Source organism: Gobio gobio (genome assembly GCF_949357685.1).
Source record: "Gobio gobio genome assembly, chromosome: 25".
Taxonomy (NCBI): Eukaryota; Metazoa; Chordata; class Actinopteri; order Cypriniformes; family Gobionidae; genus Gobio; species Gobio gobio.
The window spans coordinates 25,079,539-25,101,085 of record NC_137121.1 but is presented as its reverse complement, the minus strand read 5'-3'; the positions used below and the strand labels follow the sequence as shown (position 1 = coordinate 25,101,085).

The 21,547-nt window shown below is 38.8% G+C and overlaps 1 protein-coding gene across 4 annotated transcripts in view; it reads left to right on the top strand.

Annotated features, from left to right (window-relative positions):
• Window positions 1-21,547, top strand: part of scaper (S-phase cyclin A-associated protein in the ER) — a 162,818-nt gene that overhangs the window by 84,719 nt on the left and 56,552 nt on the right. For all 4 annotated transcript variants that reach the window (XM_079809277.1, XM_079809275.1, XM_079809278.1 and 1 more), the window contains one exon: window positions 6,503-6,618. In XM_079809277.1, coding sequence (XP_079665403.1) covers window positions 6,503-6,618 — 116 coding nt within the window. The remainder of the gene's footprint in view (window positions 1-6,502; window positions 6,619-21,547) is intronic.

Sequence of the window (21,547 nt, the reverse complement as noted above, 5' to 3'; positions counted from 1 at the left end):
TCAGGACTGAGCAGAATCACAAAGGCATGTATAGTATATGTATAGAAATTCGATTTTTCTGGGGGATATTTTTCCTCGGTTTGTGATTTGCCACTTGTTGCCAGGAGTGCAAAATACTTGAGTATTTGTACTTCTTTATTATACTTAAATAAAATGCAAATCATTCAAAATATTATTTTATATTTGATACTTTTACGCAAGTACATTTCAGTTCCAGTTTATTTTCCACCCCTTACAATTTTGTTTAGAACTTTAAAGTACTGTTTTACAGATCATCATGAGCTGCATCTCAACGGTCAAATTCAGAATGTAAAAAGGGTAGCATTTTTTATATTTGGTTCTGTTATTTAAGTAACTAGGCTAGGTACTTTGACTCTTGACATACCCATACTTACTGTAAAGTTAAAGGGGGGTCTAATGCCATTTCATGCATTCTGAACTTATTTACATTGTTTAAGAGTTGGATTCTCATGCTAAACATGCCCATAATAAAACAAAAACGAGTTGGACGTATGACAGAGTATTTCTGTGCCAAATGCACTCCTTCAGGATTCGAATAAGTTTCGGAAAGTTTTTTCCGAGTATGGCCCTGTGACGTCATAAAGGGATTCCTTGTATGGCCACTTCTCCCAGATGAGCGCGTGCACACATCAACCATACCCCTTTTCCACCAAGGCAGTGCTAGAGCTAGTTCAGAGCCAGAGCCAGTTCATAGTTGGTTCGACTGAGGAGATTTCTAAGAACCATTGGCTTTTCCACATGCTGAGAGCCACAACAGAGCCAGGTCTTACGTCACTGTATACGTCTCATCTCTCTCAGCAACGCTAGCGAGGTGTTGCCAAGTCTGCGGTTTTGCCACGGGCTGTTTTTTTCTTGTCCGCGGGTTGAAGCGACCCCAATTATGTAATATTTAGCCCCGGAAATTCGAATTTTAGTAGGCAACCATGCCAAAAAACACATTTTACTCCCAAATGTGATTTTTACCGGGGAAGCCCCCCTGAAACTCGATTGGGCTTGTTTTGAGTAGCAATTGGGCGGGTTTTGTTGTGAAAACCTGGCAACCCTGGGCAGCGGGAAACACAAAGTACACAACAGGCTTGTTAAAGATGCATCGGCGCTGCGCAGACCGATCCACGTATGATATATTTAAAAAAAAAAACGCATGAGTGTATCAAAAGCATAAGGAGTCATATGCTCTCGCTGGACTCGTTGTTATACGGCGATCGGTCTGCACAGCTGTGAACAAGCCTTCCATCAACAATGCAAACGTTGCGTTACTATTGATTCACATGGCTTTACGATCCGACATCGGCATCAAAACACAATGAAAACACAGCGAATCCAACACATTCGTGCAGCTCGCCGTCATTTGTATAGACGGAGATCACAAACGAGCAGCAGCTGTTAGCTCCATTAGCTGCTATTTCAACAATGGCGGATCTCAAGTTTGTGTTCGTCTTTTTGACCCCACCCCCAGCGCCTGACGTAATCGGTTCTTACTTCTAGCCCTGTTCTAGCCCAGCAATGTTTTGGTGCTACTCAAGAACCACTTTTCCTGGCTCGGAGCTGGGGCTTTGGGTGTGGAAACACAAAGAACCGATTTGAAACTAGGCTCTGGCTCCGATCTAGCTCTAGCTCTGCCTTGGTGGAAAAGGGGTACCAGAGCGAGAGCAAGAGCGCGTCCATCAACGAGCTTCGTTTGGGTTACAAAAGCTGCCGGCAGTGCTTTCATTTTGTTTTTAGACCACGAAATCAACAATGTCACTAAAGAAGTGTGTTTCTGGTTGTGAGGGAAAGATAACTATGTTCAGCTTCCCAAATAACCCAGCGTTAAGGAAACAGTGGATGCAGTTTGTTTTTCCGGAGCAGCAACGGAGTTCTGCAAGTGTGTTTGTTTGTTCCCGGTCATGAGTCGAAACCGCAGGCGGTGAATGAAACTGTATCAAATGTCTGTGTTTTGTTGGCATTCGGCACGCAAGTGCATATAATGTGAACAACATGAATGTATAGGGAATCTAAAGTTATCCAGGGATAATATGCCATGATATAGTGTGTGTGTGTGTGTGCGTGCGTGTGTTTGACTCTTTAGCTCCGCCCACTGCACGACTCCACGAGCTTGTCTGTTTTCGGAAAGAATCGGTACAGTGTATCTGTCTTTTTTATAAATGTAACCCTGGACCACAAAACCAGTCATAAGGGTCAGATTTTTTTAATTGAGTTTTATACATCATCTGAAAGCTGAATAAAGCTTTTCATTGATGTATGGTTTGTTAGGATAGGACAGTATTTGGCCGAGAATCTGGAATCTGAGGGTGCAAAAAAATCTAAATATTGAGAAAAATTGCCTTTAAAGTTGTCCAAATTAAGCCCTTAGCAACGCATATTATTAATAATAATAATATTTTTTTATATATAAATTTATGGTAGGAAATTAATATCCTAATGATTTTTGGCATAAAAGAAAAATGTATCATTTTGACCCATACAATGTATTGTTGGCTATTGCCACAAATATACCCGTGCAACTTATGACTGGTTTTGTGGTCCAGGGTCACAAATATGATCGAACTAAAGACCCTTTGGAGATATGAAGGATGCAATAGTACTCTATAGGTACTCAAGATTAAAATGAGAATGTTATAAGTATAATTAGACCACATTATATTTCTCAGTACTTTTTTTACTCTTCTGTCTGTTGCCCAAACAAGGCCTTTCTCCTTACTTTCCATATTGTATTAATTAGAGCCCTTGCTGAGAATTCATGTCATTTAAACTCTTAGTATCTTCATAATCTGATGTTGATCATCTCATCGTCAATCCCTTTCCTGAACTCCTCCAGATTCCAGGTACTTTGCTCAGCATGGGGATCTGTCAATAAGCCAGACAGGGCAAGGTTGAGAGACACCTCCCTCTGGACTGAGTTCCACACGCCATCACAGTACAGGCCCCAGTTAATGCCTCCTAAATAGGCCACCACGAGCGGCCAACCCTCCAGCCTCTGGACCGTTCTGATGGGTGCGCTGCAAACCCACACTATGTACTGTTGCGTCCTGGGTTCGTCATCACGATATAGGCAGCGAGGCACCGCATCCGTCCTCACAGAGCTGTCAGTGAGCTTTTCTTAATCCCAGCCGCTGTTTGAGCGTGTTCCACCTTTCGTGTACCTGACAACAAGCTTGTTCCAATCTCTTAACCCTGGCAGGGGTTCAACCTTCTTTTTGCCACCGGATCTCCAGGAATGAGTCTTTGGCGGCACCTGTGATTGACAGGAGAGGAGCTTATATGTAATTTTGCAAAGCGCTTCCTCTGTTTGCTGCTCAATATGTTCAGGCTTGTTGGCAGCCCCCGCTATCCCCTGAACAAAAACATCTCGAAGTGCCTGACTTTGAGTGCTGTCACATAGCGTACGAGAATCTGACCTCATTATATGAAGTAGGTGCAACGTTCTCTCTTCTCCTATTCTTTGCTCTCCAATCCCGCAAGTAAATGACTCAACTGCTATCAATTTCAAATTCAGAGTTGTTGATTTACGTGTTGTTTTGTGGCAACACCGGGGTCGAACTCATCGGCAACCTCTTACTTCCTTTACTCAAAGCTCGGAGCTGGGGAATTTTGACTCTAAACCGTATGACTCATTTAAAGGGGTTCCACTTTGAACTTGAACGAATTTTATGATGCGAGTAAAAATGTCCCCTCTGTAAACAGTTTGATTTGAGAAGCACGTCAGTTAAATGACTGTTTTACGTCTCTTCTCTCTCAAAGACACTCATTCGCTCCGTATGAGTTTCAGGCACAGTTTGGTTGACCCCCCTCTTAAAAGTTTTACGGCTAGTATCTATGATAACCAACGTCTGAAGGTTGCATTTGAACCTTCCCTCTCCTTAAAATGTGAAAATCTTGAAATAACTTCAAATTCAATGATGTGACGCTCGTATTTGTTGTCCTATTTGTATATAAAATGTTAAATTTTTACAGTGAGCATTTTTTAAATAATTTTTATGGGGAAGGGATACAATTGTCCTGGTATTATAATGAAGAAAAATCTTTATAACAAAGCCTCAAGTAGTGTGGCCTAATCTTTTATTATAATTTATTTTTAATAAGTCTGGCATGTGGTGTGACCAACATGCTGGGAAAAAAAAAACAGGAATCATAGACAGGACTTCTGCAGACCCTCATGACTGTGTCAAGATCCATAGGTTAATTTAGGTTGTGAAATGTCATGTGGTGTAATGTCCAAGATCTGAATTATATTAATGAATAAATAATTCATGATATTTGTGAAATAATTTAACTTTTTACTTTGATGACTATATATTAAAACATGCATTTGAAAATAATGATTAACGTGTACAATCACGTGCATATGCTCACAAGGAAAATATTTCATACACCACATGACATCAAATTGAAATAAAAGTTTTTCAAACATTTCTAAGAACTTTGCACATGTATTTTAAACTACATTAAACTACAAATTTGGTGATACTTTAGTATGGGGCACACATTCACTATTAAATCATTAGTTCACTTCAAAATGAAAATTTCCTAATAATTTACTCACCCCCATCTCATCCAAGATGTTCATGTCTTTCTTTCTTCAGTCATTTCAGAAAAGAAATAACGTTTTTCAAGGAAAACATTCTAGGATCTTCATATAATGGATTTCGATGGCAACCAACGGATTGAAGGTCCAAATCAATGCAGTTTCAAAGGGCTTCAGAGGCTCTGCGACAAGGATAAGGGTCTTATCTAGCGAAACCATCTGTCATTTTCAAGAAAAACATTTTTAAATACTTTTTAACCTCAAACGCGCAACTTCGGAGTTGTGATTCTTCACGACGCATGATGTTGGAAAGGTCACGGCCATGACGTACGAGGAAGTACCAAGCCAGTGCCGAAAAACTCAATCTCATGTTCTCCTCCACCTTTAAAATTTTTGTAAATAGCATTTGATTTAGTCTTTGCACGTTCGTTTTAACACTGGGTCGGTAATTCCACATACGTCATGGACGTGACCTTTCCGACGCGATGTCGTCATACGTTGTGAAGAGGAACAACTCCAAAGTCACACATTTGAGGTTAAAAAGTATATACTTTTTTTTATTTTATGAAAATGACAGATCGCTTCGCTAGATAAGACCCTATTCCTCGTCTGAAATCGTGCAGAGCCTCTGAAGCCCTTCAAAGCCCTTTGAAAATGCCATTAAAATCCATTATATGAAGAAAAATCCTGTAATGTTTTCCTCAAACAACTTAATTTCTTTACGGCTGAAGAATGAAAGACATGAACATCTTGGAAGAGATGGGGGTGAGTAAAATATCAGGAAATGTTCATTTTGAAGTGAACTAATCCTTTAACCACGACTTTTGCCTCAATAAACTCCTAATTTACTGCTTATGAATAGTTAGTTAGATAGTTTTTGTAGTGTTTAAGTATTGGGTAGGATTAAAAGGTTAGTTCACCCAAAAATGAAAATTCTGTCATTAATTACTTACCCTCATGTCGTTCGACACCCGTCAGACCTCCGTTCATCTTCAGAACACAAATGAAGATATTTTAGTTTAAATCTGATGGCTCAGAAAGGCCTCCATTGGCACAATGCACTTTACACTCTCAAGACCCTTAAAAGGTACTAAAGACGTCGTTACAAAGTCCATCTCACTACAGTGGTTCTACAATAACTTTATAAAGCGACGAGAATAGTTTTTGTGCGCAAAAAAACCCTAAATAATGACTTGTATAGTGATGACCGATTTCAAAACACAGCATCATCAAGCTTCGAAGCGTTATGAATCGATTCAGCGGTTTGGATCGCCAAAGTCATGTGATTTCAGCAGTTTGGCGGTTTGACACGCGATCCGAATCATGATTCGACTCGCTGATTCATAACGCTTCGAAGCTTCATGATGCCGTGTTTTGAAATCGGTAATTAAAGTAATTAATGACAGAATTTTCATTTTTGGGTGAACTAACCCTTTAAAGGATGTAGAATAAGGTCATGCACAATAAGGCATTAATATGTGTTTTATAAGTGCCAATACACAGCCAATATACTAGTAATATGCAAGCTAATAAACTAGTTAATGGTGAGAATTGGTCCTTAAAATAAAGTGTTACCAAAGATTTTTTGTGTCGTAGACTTGTGACGTCAAATGTTTCTTGTCCAGTCTAAATTGTGACTCATTCTGTGTATTCCCTAAGCTCTTCTTTGTCAAACCAAGACCACCCCTGCTTTGTGTGCAGATATGTGCGTTTGTTGTCCTGCGTTGGTTTTTGGTTGCTGGGGGGGTTGTGCACTTTTGAGATTTAGCAGGAATTCTTTGGGGATCACTTTGTTTCAAATTTCACTCCAGCTCCACTCTAGAAAGCAGGAGGTGGGCAACGAGAGGATGCCTCCAATGCAAAAACAATGTGATACTTGAGTCTGCTCGCCTCTCCATGTTTGTGACTGTTTCTCTCTCTCTCGCTCTCGCTCTCCCCTCTATCTCTCTTTTTCAGAATAATGCAGATCAGGTAGCGTTTCAGGTAGGAGGGGGTTTGACTGCTCTGGAACAGATCCTACAGGTCGTCACCGCGGCCTCCAGTCCCACTGCGGTCCCCCGTATTCCTCTCAAGTGAGTACTGACTTAAAGATGCACAGGCTCACCTTCACATAATATATATATATTTTTTTCAATAGGGATGTTTTTAAATGTTTATAATAATGTGGCATCTTTAAAATCATAGTGTTTAACAGTGAGACGCAATGGCCAAATTCCTGGCACTAATTTAACTTAAAGTCATGGAACTGAAGTTGTTTTTTTTTTTTCGTCCATTTTTTTGACATATATCCGATTGAAATTGCTTCTCTAACAAGAAAAACATTTAATGTGAGATTTTGTCCAATGGGAATTGATTGGATGGTAATGGTTTGCTATTGGTGGATCTCATGTGATTGACAGTTTGTCCCGCCCTCATGGCAGTAAACGTATCATCAGACAAGAGAAGTGATGTTACCTCAAGAGGGAAGGGAAGTTATTTTGATTAAAGGTTATTAATTAAAAAAATAATAATGAGGATGTGCATGAATAAAGCACTTATAATAAATACTGCAATATTCCCCCAAAAAATGTACTTGATGGTGACTTTAAGTTACACTGCTGTTCAAAAAAAGTTTGATTGGTAAGATTTTTAAAATGTTTTTAGAAGAAGTCTCTTATGCTAAACAAGGCTGCATTTATTTTATATATTAAAACAAATATTGAATATTGTGAAATATTATTAACATGTAAAATAACTGTTTTCTATTGTAATACATTTTAAAATGTAATTTATTTCTGCGATCAAAGCTGAATTTCCAGCATTGTTACTCCAGTCTTCAGTGTCACATGATCCTTCAGAAATCATTCTAATATGATGATTTGCTGCTCAAAAAACATTTGTGATTTATTATCAATGTTCTTACTGATCAACCTGGCTTTTTCAGCAAATACTGAATATATGTATGGCATATGAAATGACAGTAGTTGCGTACCTCAAATCAAAATGTTTTCTTTAGAAGTCATATTTTTACCACTTTCATTGAAGGTAATAGTCAGAAATGCACAGGAAATGATGATGAAATTGTCAGGAATGGGATCAGGAAACTGTCAGGCCACAGCTCTGACTCATTTTTGTTGAAATCTTGCATGAACATACAGTACTTTTAAATACAAAACATGTTTTTTTTTTTTTTTTTGCTTGCTTACAAATATTTAGTCATTTTCTGATCATGATTTGTGGCCTCCTTTCAATCCCACAAAGTGACTCCGGCTCAGCTGTGAAGTCATTTCCCTTCTTTCTTGTGCTCTGCATCACAATAAATTTATAATGAATAAGAATGTTCCTTGTTTATAAAATAAAGCGCATTGCTTTTGAATCATCCATTTTGCAGTCTTCCCTCAGCCCCTCGCTGGTATACAGAAAGCACATTTGTCCTATCCGTCACTTGGAAATGGGAGTCGGGTTTGAATAGTGGGTCTGGAACCAGTGGCGTTGGCCAGTAGATAACCTCAGAGAGCGGCTGTTTTCACTAGAGAGAGCTCCTAATGGACTTCAATAGCCTCTTTGCCTTCCTCATTAGCATTTGCTGTTTTCCAAATCTTCCTTAATGGAGAAATGCTACTTATATTTATAATGCTTTTACAGGCCATCTAGTGTTTATTGATTTTTCTCTCTCATACTCTCACTCTCGTTCTCTGCGCCTCCTTGTCGTTCAGTCATTAATTCCAGAAAATTTGAAGTGGGCCATAATATTATAATGAATTTTTATGAACTTCAGTTTTTGAAGAGGTTGAAACTGCATTGTATTTGATTATAGGGTTAGTTCACACAAAAATGCACATGCTAATGTCATTTCAAACCCAAAAAAGGAGACGTTTTTAATAACGAACTAGTTGCTCTGTTTCATGCATTTACAGTGAATGGGGACATGAGATTTCATGCTTACAAAATGACAAAACTATTTAATATTACAATTGCACTATATTCCAAGTAATCTAAAATTGTACAATAGCTTTCCATGAGGAACAGACAAAAATTTAGATCATTATTCATTTAAATTTAGATCATTTTTGTGTGATTTCTATCATTTTTGTGGGAAATTATCAATGAATTGTGATTTTTCGGTCTGTTCCTCACATAATGTTATATTTCAAAAGACTTGTATATTAGCGCATATGGACTACTTTTATGATACTTTTATTGTTGTTTTGTATCCTTTTTGAAGTTTGAAAGCTCCATTCCTCGTTCATTGTACTGTAATTGCTTGGAAAATGCTGAGCAGCATGTTTGTCTCGTTTTGTGATCTGTGGACGAATGATGAGAGAATTTTAATATTTTGTGAACTGTGACTTTAACCTGTGTGAGTGTGTTTGTGGCATGTTGGGTCAGGCTGTGCAAACACATCTACCGCTATCCTCCTCTCTTGTTTTGAAAGATCCACTTGACACGCTCAGGGGGAGGTAAAGATCTTTGAGGCATTTCTGTCATTCTCTCATGTCCTGTCCAATCAAACGCCGAAGTGGTCCCTCTCTGAGCATAAAAGAGCAGCCTCACTTTCATGACAGAGGTTTTGCTCTGCCTTGACTTGTTGAGAAGTCTCTCTGTGAAGCATGACGCCAAATACAAAGGTTATCAGTAAATAAGTGTTTTATTCTCTAATGTCTCGTTCTGTGCCAGTGCAAGCTTATACTTGCATTCTGATAAACAAAATCATTTTCTAATTCAACTGTCTAGGCAACAGATTCCAAAAATGAAGTAAATGAAATTGCAATTAATTGATTCTACTTTGTTGTTATATTTTTCATTTTATATAATAGTATACGTTCAGAAGGTCTTCCAGGTTTGTGGACCAGCCACTAGTCATGTGACTATCACTGCTAACTGAGACCCACAGCATTTGATCACTAGATTCAGTGTTTTCACAGAATCATTTAACCATGTATTATTGTCTCTTTTGTCTTTCAAACACATTAAAATGTACAAATTAATGTAATTTCATATTTACATGCAATGCAGGGATTCCTCACCTTTTTTGTGAGCACCCCTAAGATTTTAAGTTAACAAGTTAATAGGTCAATAATAAAATTAAATCAAAATAATATTAAAAACTTCACGGTTCTCTGATGTCGGGCATGCAGTTAAAACATTTACTAAAAAATATATTTTTTTAAATATTTGTTTATTTTGATTTGTTTTTGTTTTATAATAATTTATTATTTTTTGTGATGATTTCATTACTTGATAACTTTTCATTAAACTCACGCACAAACCCCAGTCTGGGAAACCATAGTGTAATATTTCATGCACTTCATGTTGTTGATAACAGAATGGAATAGATTTTCATTCTCTTTGTGTTTTTATATCAATACGGTACAAAATTACCCTATTCATATGAATGTAGTAAACAAGTTAGGTCTAAAGTAATCTAAAAAGTAATCCAAAAGTAGTCCGACTACATTACCTAAAATGAGTAACTGACTAATTACAGTTTTTGTCATATGTCGATATCTTGATCAAGCAAAACATTATGAAGTGAATAACGCTAATGATCTCTTCATCATGGCACCTGTTAGTGGGTGGATTATATTAGGCAGCAAGTGAACATTTTGTCCTCAAAGCTGATGTGTTAGGCCGGCTACACACTGCAAGCGTGGCGTGAGCGTGGCGTTTTTGTTGCGTGTCAGTTGCGTGTCAGTTGCGTGTCGTTTTCTATGTCTTTGCACACCAGATACGTGTCAGACGCGGCGTTTTTGCTTCTAGGTGACGTGGTGGAAGGCCTATACTTCATGTTTAACATAAATATGTTTCCTACTGATACAGCAAAGACAATGTCGGCAGTATTGACGGCAAAATAGGCTACAGAATATTTTGTTCTGTATTGACAGGTGCAATATTTGAAAATCGATATTATTATAATTTTTTAAGAATTACAATTATATCTGCATTTATGTCAAAACCTAGAGACTTTCAAACATCAAAATGTCATTTATTAATATGTATTAGTGTCAAAATGACATATAAACATATTTTCCTATTCTATTTTGCCTGGAAACGCTTCCAACACGCTTGCGTGTCGCATGAAAAATAGACGTTGGTTCTATTTCTAGCATGCACACATTTTCGGCTTACGGCTTGCGGCTTACGCAGGCAGTGTGCAAGCTCTAACCTGTTAACATGGGAGCCGAAATGAAAACGGACACGCCACACAGCTGAGACGCTCACGCCACGCTTGCAGTGTGTAGCCGGCCTTAGAAGCAGGAAAAATGGGCAAGCATAAAGATTTGAGCGAGTTTGACAAGGGTCAAATTGTGATAGCTAGACGAGCATCTACAAAACTGCAGCTCTTGTGGGGTGTTCCCGGTCTGCATCTATCAAAAGTGGTTTGGGTCCTGCCATCCGTGTGGATGTTACTTTGACACATACCACCTACCTAAGCATTGTTGTTTCATGGAAACGGTATTCCCTAATGGCTGTGGCCTCTTTCAGCAGGATAATGCTCCCTGCCACAAAGCAAAAATGGTTCGGGATTGGTTTGAGGAGCACAACAGTGAGTTTGAGGTGTTGACTTGGCCTCCAAATTCCCCAGATCTCAATCCAATCGAGCATCTGTGGGATGTGCTGAACAAACAAGTCCGACACAACAAACACTTTGCAACTTACATCTCCAAACATTAAATTCATCTGTGCATGTTCCCCTGTAGTTTTTCACTAAATGACCAGTGAATGAAAAGTATTTAATATATTCTTTATTATTCCCCAATATAACAACAAACAGCATGTTTATCCATGTTGAAAACAGTTGTGTTGTTTAGGATCCTTGCTGAAAAAAAGCATTCATGTATGTATTATATATGTAAATTACAAAATTTGATATATGACCCTGCCCTACATACAAAACATTTTCAGATCAGTGGCACAGTGGTTAGCACTTTTGCATATTGCAATTTTTTTGGTGGTGTCCTAAATTCTGTTTCTCATTCCTTAATCGCCCCATCTCTACCCTTATCACTATCTCTGTGCCCTAAGGCCATACGGTGCTGAACCTGTGATAACCTTTAAGAGGTCAGATCAGGGACGTCACTAGGATTGGAATACAGGGGGGGCTTAGCCCCCAGGGTATTTGTAACTTGCGTTTGCAAAATCTTTGCACTCACATCTAGAGCTACACTGACGTCAACAACCAGTCAAGAAACCAAGATTTTAAGAAGTAAAACGTGACAGACATATCCTCTTCTTCCATTTCTACTCTGTTAAAGAAAAGTTACTGTAATGTTAGCTTTTAGACACATCAAAGCTGATTGGGGAATTTACTTAGGTCAGATTTTGCTCCTGATGAGTTACTATAAGCAATGACTTATATTGTCTGTCTGCTCATGTAGGCTAAATGTATAAAAAGGTAATAGCATACTATATCTAATTCCTCTCTATATAAGATAAGTTGTCCACAGAATGCTATTTAATTACACAGAATCGCATGTATTCAACCCTAAAATACAAATATACCGCTAAACCTAAAATTGAGCTAAACCTATAGGCTACAAATAACACAGCTGTGCAGTTTTCACACCCTATACTAAATTTAACCTATACGATAGCCTAATGAGATAACATTGTTTAATATTTGAATCACAACTTATATAGTATTTTGACATCGACAACCCAAGTGCATTTTACCTCAAACTTGCGACTAGTTAACTTTCTAAATTAGCAATCGCTTCTCGGGTCGACATTAACTCACTGACAAAATTATATTCTGAATTAAAAATATTTTATACCACTTTTTAATGTGTGATTGTGTAAAGGTGTTCACGAGATACCAACCTTTCGCGAACTTGCTTTCAACGTCGAACACTCGTTCTCAAGAAGACGGCGGTGAGCACGGGCTGTGTGTGTGTGTGTGTGTGTGTGTGTGCGTGCGTGCGTGCGTGTGTGTGGGTGTGGGGCGCGCGTGAATGAGAGACGCAGGGAAAGGAGATGCAGCGGAACGTTATTTGCTCTATGAAATACATTGATAAAGACAAAAACTTAGGACATTTAATCCATCATTTTATTTTAGCTAGTTTTGCCAAACACATTATAGATTTGGTTAGTTATCGTTTTTTTGTAATGCCTCGTTTTTATTTTTATTTCAGTTAACGACAACCCACCTAGTTTTCGTTTTTTTCGTTCATTTTCGTAAACGATTATAACCTTGGTAACGGAGATGAATCCTCCAGGCAGTTTCTTGCAGGAGCGCTCCGGTCTGCAACGCTCTGAAAGCTGCCACAGTTCACCAACGAGACGCGATCATCTTAATAGCACAAGGACTCTTTGTACTTCTGTCCAAATACCGACTTTTCGGCTATTTTTTTGTAGCTGGATATATATAATTTGTTGCATCTAAATATGAATGAGGAGGATACGGTTATTGATAAATCAAATTGCTATTGTTGTTCTTATTATCATTTAGGGGGGCTTAGGAACATTTTGGGGTAGCTTCAGCCCCCCTAAAATAGGCCTAACGACGTCCCTGGGTCAGATTATTCCTGCATGTTTCCACCAGCTTCTCAAAGACATGAGTGGAGCTCCAGGTGGCTGTAAACCCAAACTTGCCCTGGTGTTATCTCTGCCTGGCTGCTCCCTCTGGGATATAGGAGAAAGTGTCCAAAAATCATCTACGTCATTGTTAGCCAGCTCCGGGAAATACCGTGAATGACGAACCACAAAAACCTCTTAAATACCAGACTTGCAATTTTACATATAATTGATTAAATTTCCACTAAAAACTGCAAGCTTAGACAATTTGCTGGAAGACAATCTGTCTCCATGAGTTCTTGTCAGCAGTGACTTTTGCTATGGCACCAGGTGTCTGCGAAGGGCACGGCACGAGCAAATACGTGCTAATCGTTCCCCCTCATCTGCGCGCTATAATGGTTGGCTCAGACGCTAACCCTTACAGCAGCACTAGTTTATCTATTTACTGTAATGCTGCGTATCGATCGCCTCCTTTCAGATAAGCTGAGTGATTTACAAAAAAGAACAACTACGGAGATGCCGCTGTAATATTACCCCCATGGGAGAAGGATTCCATCTTGTTAGCATTACATTAATGGGCTAATTCCACAGCGAGGCTCTGTTAATGTCCCTGTGCAACCCTGTGGCTTGGAGCTGAGTGTTTTGGAGGGAATCAACGGCTAAGAAGGAAATGGGGTCGGATGTCTGGAGCAGGAAGGCCATTTTGTTTGCATGAGTAAACCAAGGATAGTGAGCCGCCCCAGGAAACTCATGCAACAACCTGAACATTAAGCCACTCGCTAGCTTTTAAATATTATGAGATTTTGACGTAAAAAGGTGCATTAAATGGTCAGGTCGGTCAGTGCTTGTGTATCTGATTTATTTATTGAATTTGTCAAATGCTTGTTTTTAAAGTTTGACTTGTTCGTTTTTAACTACGTTAATTTAATTATTTTATATAATATTTTAGAAGAGAATTTATTCAAATCAATGAAAATAGTTTGTTAAAGTTTTATAGAAAACCTGTTCAACTGGGAAATTGGAATTCCCTTAACTGCTTTTTCATATTTATACATATTTATTTAAAACATTGGTAACACTTTAGAATAATGGTCATTAGTTAACATTAGTTAATGTATTAACTAACATGAACTAACCATGAGCAGTACATTTGTTACTGTATATGTTTAGAAAAACTTCAATATTAGTGCTGTCAATCGATTAATTTTTTTTACTAATTAATCCCCCCAAAAAATTCTGTAATTAATCATGGAAAATTTGAGTTTTTAATATTAATATATTGTAATAATTTCACATTTACTCTCTAAATTAATGTAGAAACAATATTTGTTGTAATGACATCTTTTTATGAATGAAGGCAGTATCATTGATACTAATACTGCTACTGATGTCTCTATGAAATAGATTTTTAAATTTTTTAATAAACATTAATGATAGACATTCAACATCACAGTATAATTAAAAACTATCAATGTCAACATGTATTAGTCTTTAAAAAATAACTTTTAATTCAAATGAACCTTCCTATTTGTTAGACATATACAGAAATTGAATTATCAAACCCTTTACAGTCTTAACTGCATAAATTATAAATTAAATACAGATTAATCCTTATTAAAGCTACAACTTTCCCTTTTACCTTTGTTCTCTTTGATGAACATTAATGACAGACATCACAGAAAATGGTTTATTAGGCTGCTGTCACTTTAAGATCTGCCGCTGCCGAACATAACACGGATCTGATGCTCTGTCACGCGCATCTCATTTTCTCACAACTCTTAAGTTCATTTAAGACGTTATTTTACTCATTTAAGACTGCTCTTATGAGAATACTCGACAAAACGGCCATTTTGGCTTAATTGTGTGTTATTGTTTGTTCAAGTGATTCTGGCGCGCTGTCTCTGAGCGATACTGGTGCGTGTCTTTCTGTGCGTTGTGTGTGTCACATAGAACACTGTTTGTTCACAGACAGTGCATGAATTGCTTTAAAAGCAATTGCATTAATAAGAGCGTGATCATATAATGTAACGCTAGCCAATGAATGACAGAAAAACAGATGTTGTGTTAGTTAGTCCGTTTCAAGGCAGAATGCAATGTTAAAATTGATACACAAGCACGAGTTGTCATTTTTCTCAATTGTTCCAATCTCTGTTTAGCAGTATGAGGAAACATTTATGTTCAAGAATACAAATGGACTTGAAATTGGTCACATTTTTGAGGACTTGAGGCTCGAGTAAGAAAAGTACTTTGAGACTTAATCTGATGGCTTGGCTCAATTCATTTAAGCACAGATAAACCTTAGATTTAACTGATTTTTTGATGTGTGCACATTTGTTAGTAAGCATCATGTGTTTAAAGAGCAAATTGGTCTATGATGTCATTGCAAACAATGCATTTAATGACATTTCAACCTTTAAATCAGTAGAAGATTATGCCCCAAGCATTGCTTTCAAAATGTTAAGGGAGACCAGTCTTAAAACTGCTATTGTCAGTTGCTATTAGAACTAAATGAGTGCTTATGTTACTGTCACAATGCTGCCGTGTCTAGATTACGACAGAATTAAGACTCAAAACTCAACTCTTATGTCTGGCACACAGTGGGCAGGGTCATTATTACTAAGAATTTTGATTTACTCTCAATATTTATGGAGCTTGTGAATGAATCCAGGAAAAAACAAGTCCCTTGCCTCCCAGTAGGGGCCAGTGCTGAGGAGGAGAGGGATAAGACAAGGCTGTAAGGTGGTCACTGGACCTGAGTGCTGTTCGCGCACAGACCCTCTCTTACAGAATGGAGCTTAATCCAGTCACACTCATCCCTAGAGCCTCACACTCACTCACAAGTCCACAGGTCACTTCTAAACGAGTTTCACAAATGACTTTTAGTAAAACTACTCCTTCTGAACAGCACCAGGAAATCACAGAGGTCTTGCACACAGTGAAATTTCGGAGCACTTGCGACTGCTAAACTGATTGCGTAACTCTGTTCGACTCAGGCTGTCTCACTTTTCTAAGTGGAAGTGAACGCATTGACGCGCCACTGCCTGTCACCTCAACCTCCATGTCACATGATGACTAAATGTGCCCAGTGAAAGCTTCTCACAAGCTCTCTCCAAGTGGTTTCATTTCAGGATGCCATTATGTGGCATGTCTATCTGCGCGCATGTGTGTGCATGCCGTGTGGTGCGTGACAGCTCGCCAAGACTTTTGCCCCAGCTTATGGCCAGCCTTTTGTGGAACGCCGGGCGGAATGGATGTCTTGGAATCATTCAGGATATCAGGAAAGATCAACGGCAGAATCAAATTAAATGTCATTTGGATTGCAGTGAAAGGAAGGATTGTTTGACAGGCGCTTGGAAAACAGATTTGCTCGTCACCTTTTCTCACCGGCTCCAGATCCCTTTTTTAGTTCTTTTTTAACCACTTCCTGTTGAAGAAGTTAGACTGGCAGTCAAAGACTTACTTTACCTTATACGACGGGTGTCAATTCCTGCTCCTGGAGGGACACCTTCCAGCAAAGTTTAGCTATAGCCCTAGTTAAACACACCTGAACAATCTTTTCAGGGTCTTCAGGATCACTAGAAACTTCCTCTGCAGGAAAGTGGCCCTCTAGGTGCAGGATTGGACACCCCCTGCCTTTTGTGAAAATGTATTGTGTGGCACAAGAATATAGATCAAACAGACCTTGCACTGTCAAGCGCTTTGAATAAAAGCGTGAAATGCAAATATAGGGATTATACTGACAGATTTGTAAATGTGAACTACAGGCTCGAAGTGAGAGCATTTTCCTGGTTGATAACCCATTTGCATGGATGACACTAAGAGACCTATTTACTCTCTGGAAATTTTTACTGTCACTAAGAGAACACCTTGGGAACACCTCACAAGGCTTAAGAGGTGGCATTAAAAATAGGTTGCGTAGACGAGGCACTCGTCACCCTCTTCCTGTGATGACCCTTTCCAATGTCCGATCCCTAAATATCAAAGTTGAAGTAACTATTAGCATTGAGACGGAGGAACAATTTAATATGTCTAACAGAAGCATGGTTGAAAGAGAATAACCGCAATATTGACCTGGATGGCTACACCCTTATTAGAGCGGATCGGGACAATAGAACGGGAAAATCAATTGGCTGTGGACTCTATATTTGGATAAAAAGTTAACTGGACAATGTAATCTAAAATATTGGACGATTTGCACCTGAGATTGAGATCATCTCCATTGCAACAAGACCCTTCTATTTACCCTCAAGAGTTTGGGCAGATTACAGTGACTCTTGTCTATGTGCTGGGCCCAAATAATACTGATAGACTTACAAAATGTTTCATTGACGCTTTGGAGAGGTCTGTGGACCAGCCGGTGTTTGTTCTTGGGGACTTTAATACTTGTGATATGTCTGCATGTCTTCCAGCAATATATCACGGTCTATCTGGGACAAATGCTTTGGGAATATTTTGGATGCCTAAAAAGAAGTGTCAAAGCCTGCCCTAGGAAAATCTGAGCATAAAAAGTTGTTCATCTATTGCCGAAATACAGACAGAATATTTAAAGGGAGAAACCTGCTTTACAGAATATACAGCTGAGGTCAGAGGAAAGCATTGAAGAACTTCAAGTTTTGCTTTTGAGATGATAGACTGGCAGGTGTCCTTTGATTTCATGTAAAGATGTTCATGAACTCACAGATGCGGACACATCGTATATACAATATTGTGAAGATGCTGTACAATAATACCTCTAAAGATGGTAGTTTTTTTTCTCTAATTATAAGCCATGGTTAACCAAAGAGTTTATTAACCCTTTAAGACCTAAGGGTATTTTTACAATAAATTTTCCGCCTAGTGTTATTTACTAAAAAAGCTTGTAAAACATCAACCCTGTTGTGCACAGACAATTGACACACCTCTTTTTTTTCAAGACAAGTTGCTCTGTCAGTATATTTGTGTTGCATTGATGTCACCTGAATGTAAAATAAGTTATGGGACCATAAAGACAAATGAAAACATAAAACGGAAATTGAATCACTCAAATATTTATTGAAAACACACACAAATAAATAAAAGCTAAGCATATTTCCTCTGGAAAACAGTTTGTTCAAGTCTTTAGAGTCCTGGAACTCAGGAATAAACATGATAACTTATACAGAACCAAAACTATTTACATTTTTTCCAAAAAAAGTCCAGGCGCTTTTGGCCTCTTTGGATTTTGGATATTTACTGGTGCCAAGCCTCAAAACAGTTCCTATCAGGAACTTCTCCTCAAACTTTCTCCTCAAACTACTAAAAACTGCAGCGCGTCTCTCTCTCTCTCTCTCTCTCCTCAACACTAGCCGTGCGTCTCTCTCTCTTCACAATAAAAGAGCTGTGGTTCATGCGTAATGACGCACACCAACGTGGATGACGGATCAGCCTGTCATTGGTCAAACCCTCATCCAAAATGGCAGCTAGCATCGCGCTAGCGGCAAAAATGACGGAAAATGTATAAATTATGGACATCAAGTGGATATATCTTGGATGTAAGCGTTTTGATTTATTGCTGAACAACTCCAAAAAGATGCACATGTTCCAGGCTGGATAAAAAACCTTCTGTAAAGGCTACAAAGACACCAAAGACACCCCCGTGATGGCTAGCTTGTTAGCTTTCTGCTGGAAAAAACGGTAAGAAAATCGATAAAAGTTTCATGAAATAATATAGATATTTATCGGAGGTGCCGTGTGACGTCGTGGGCGATGCCGTCGGGCTCTGAGGGTTAAAAGTAGTTTGCTTTTATTCAGGGAGTTATTGTGAGAGTTAAAGATAAAGAGAAGGAATTTAGAACTAAAGTAAGGATCGCCAAAATTAATTTTAAGAATACAGTTAAACAGAAATTTTATTTAGCAAATGTAAAGCAAGCATGGGAAGGATTGCATGTAATGATACAGATGGTACAACAAGAGGTGCAAATTTGCAAGATTTAATGAACGCAATAATTTTTATGGAGATTTGATTTTATGGATGCTATAATGAAGACTTGAAGAGGTTCTTAAGCAAATTCCGATAGGTCCAGCACCTTTGTTGCTAGAGAAGAAGGGGGTTGCATGTTTAGCTCGTATTAATGTTAATAAATCCCCTGGCCCTGGTGGCTTAAAGGGGAGGATTGTAAAAGTGTGTGGAAATCAACTCAAAGGGCCCCTTACATAGCTATTTCAGATATTGCTTAATTAGCAAACAGTACCACATACTGTATGTGGAAAATATCTACAATATTTATCTCGAAGACATTGGGGGGAAACGCTAGCTTTTAATACAATGCAGGTTAATTTGCTTTTTAGCATGTCTTTATAATGTGAATATAAATTCTGCATTGATATATTGGATCAAAGTTTTCCTCTCAGATCGACCACAGAGTTTTTATGAATGGCATATTTTTAAATATAAGGGCACCACAGGATTGCGTGCTGTCACCACTCTTATTCTCAGTATATATACCAATAAGCTACAATGGTAACACATCTGGTCTTTTATAAAGTATGTGGATGATATGGTTGTGGTGCAACTTTGTTCAAAGAGTCAATGAGTGAGCAAACTTATTTTAAAAATGTGGTTTTTGAAGACTGGTGCAAATTGAGTAACTTGCAAATAAATGTAATGAAAACAAAAGAGCTGATTCATTCTGGTGTGTCAAATGATTAGGCTGTTGAGATTGTGGAAAGTTTTAGATATTTGGGAATGCATTTGGATACAAGGCTTAGTTTTGGTGAGAATGTAGACAATATTTTAATGAAAGGTTGTTCTTTACGCGTAAACTTAAGAGTTTTGATGTTAGCCAATCCATTTTGGAAATGGTATATAAAAGTCATGTTAAAAGTCACACGTATTTTATTGTTTAGTATTACAGCCTGGTGTGGTAACTTAGGAGTGAGGAATAAGAATAAGTTGCGAAGGATAGGGAGAATGGCAGAAGAAATAATATGACGCCAACAAACACAGCTTGATAAACTGTATTTGCTGGCAATACAAGTGTTGTTTCTGACTCCACACACCCACTTAACTCCGAGTTTGTTATGCTTTCATCTGGAAGAAGGTAGAAGGCCCCACAATTGCTTAAAAATGTGTATAAACATACTTTTATACCAGTGGCAGTTAGAATATTAAATGAAGGGTAAGCAACTCTTTGTGAGAATAACTTTTACTTTGTGTATGGTGTATGTGTATAACTTGTGTAGTGTATTATGTGTATAATTGTGTTCTTATGAGAAGCCAAAGGAGAATTTCCACATTAGTGGACTATAAAATAAAATTCGAACTAACTATGACACCATTTGTGTTACTGCCCATATCCAGGCTTGTCCGTACATTCCACCAAAAATTATTACAAGTTAATTTTGCTCTCCGAGGACAAGATTGTGCTAACGATCAACTCAGACGATCAGAGAAACGTCAACTTTAGGCCAGACAGACAGTCTAGGGGTGATCTCCCCCTCATCTCGAGTTCTTCTTAGCCATCTGCTTCCCTGTCTCTGAGCTAGCCTATGGATTTCAGAATGGGTTAAATGGCCTTAATTCAGTTTCAGAGGTCAGTCCAATGACCCCCATCCAGTCCCGAGCCCACCCAAGCTGATGAGCAACCCTCAGGGGGTGAGGCGAATGGGGATAGAGAAAGGCAAGGTGTAGAGGACGGAGCCCTGTGGCATACCTTCAGCAAGTCTGCACCGCTTGTGTCCATTGACTAATCAGAGGCCCGGATTTTCATGGTTAGCTGGGGTTAAGCCAGTTTGAGTAGGTGAGGAGATCACAGCGCTTATTATCTGCAGCTCTCTAGCGGTTATCTCTTGCCATCTAGCATGCTCTTTCTCTCTATAGCCCCTCTTTTCCTCTTCTATGCAATACAGCGCTATAGAGGCCATCTCCACCGGCTCGCTCGGCAACTTAATCCTATGTCTACAAGATAAAGCTTCATTATGGGCAGATTAACAATATGCCTGTTGTTTATAGACCTGGCCGTGGTCTGGTGGCCTGTGGCAGAGCTCACATCGAGCAGCCTGCCGATGTCAAAACGCAGCTCCTGACAGGGAATCTCGGATCCGCTCAGGTAGAGGAATGCCGCATGCTCACGGTGGCGACCTGGCACATGTGGGTCAGTGTTACATACTCCTCGAGTAACCCGAGACGGACTACAATGGCACTTCACCAAATTGCTCCTCAAAATCTTTGACGCAAGCTGTCATCGTCAAAGGGAGAGGCAGGCAGAGACCGTGCACGGTGGGCCGGTGTTGGATGTCATGCTAATCATCGTCAATTAGAGGAGAGCGAGCTGGAAAAGCACCCAGGTTTATGGCTGGCAGTGGGCTGGGGTGTAAGGATATCCTTTCAAGCAGGACAGTGACAGCTTCTAAGTATTTAACGGGTTTCAAGATGATGGATGGCCTGAAAAAAACCTTCCCATTACTCAAACAGTAGCAGCACAGAGTGTCGAACACAGCCAATTTAGGAGGTAGATAAAGTGAGGTGTCTACATGGAAGCTGACAAAGCT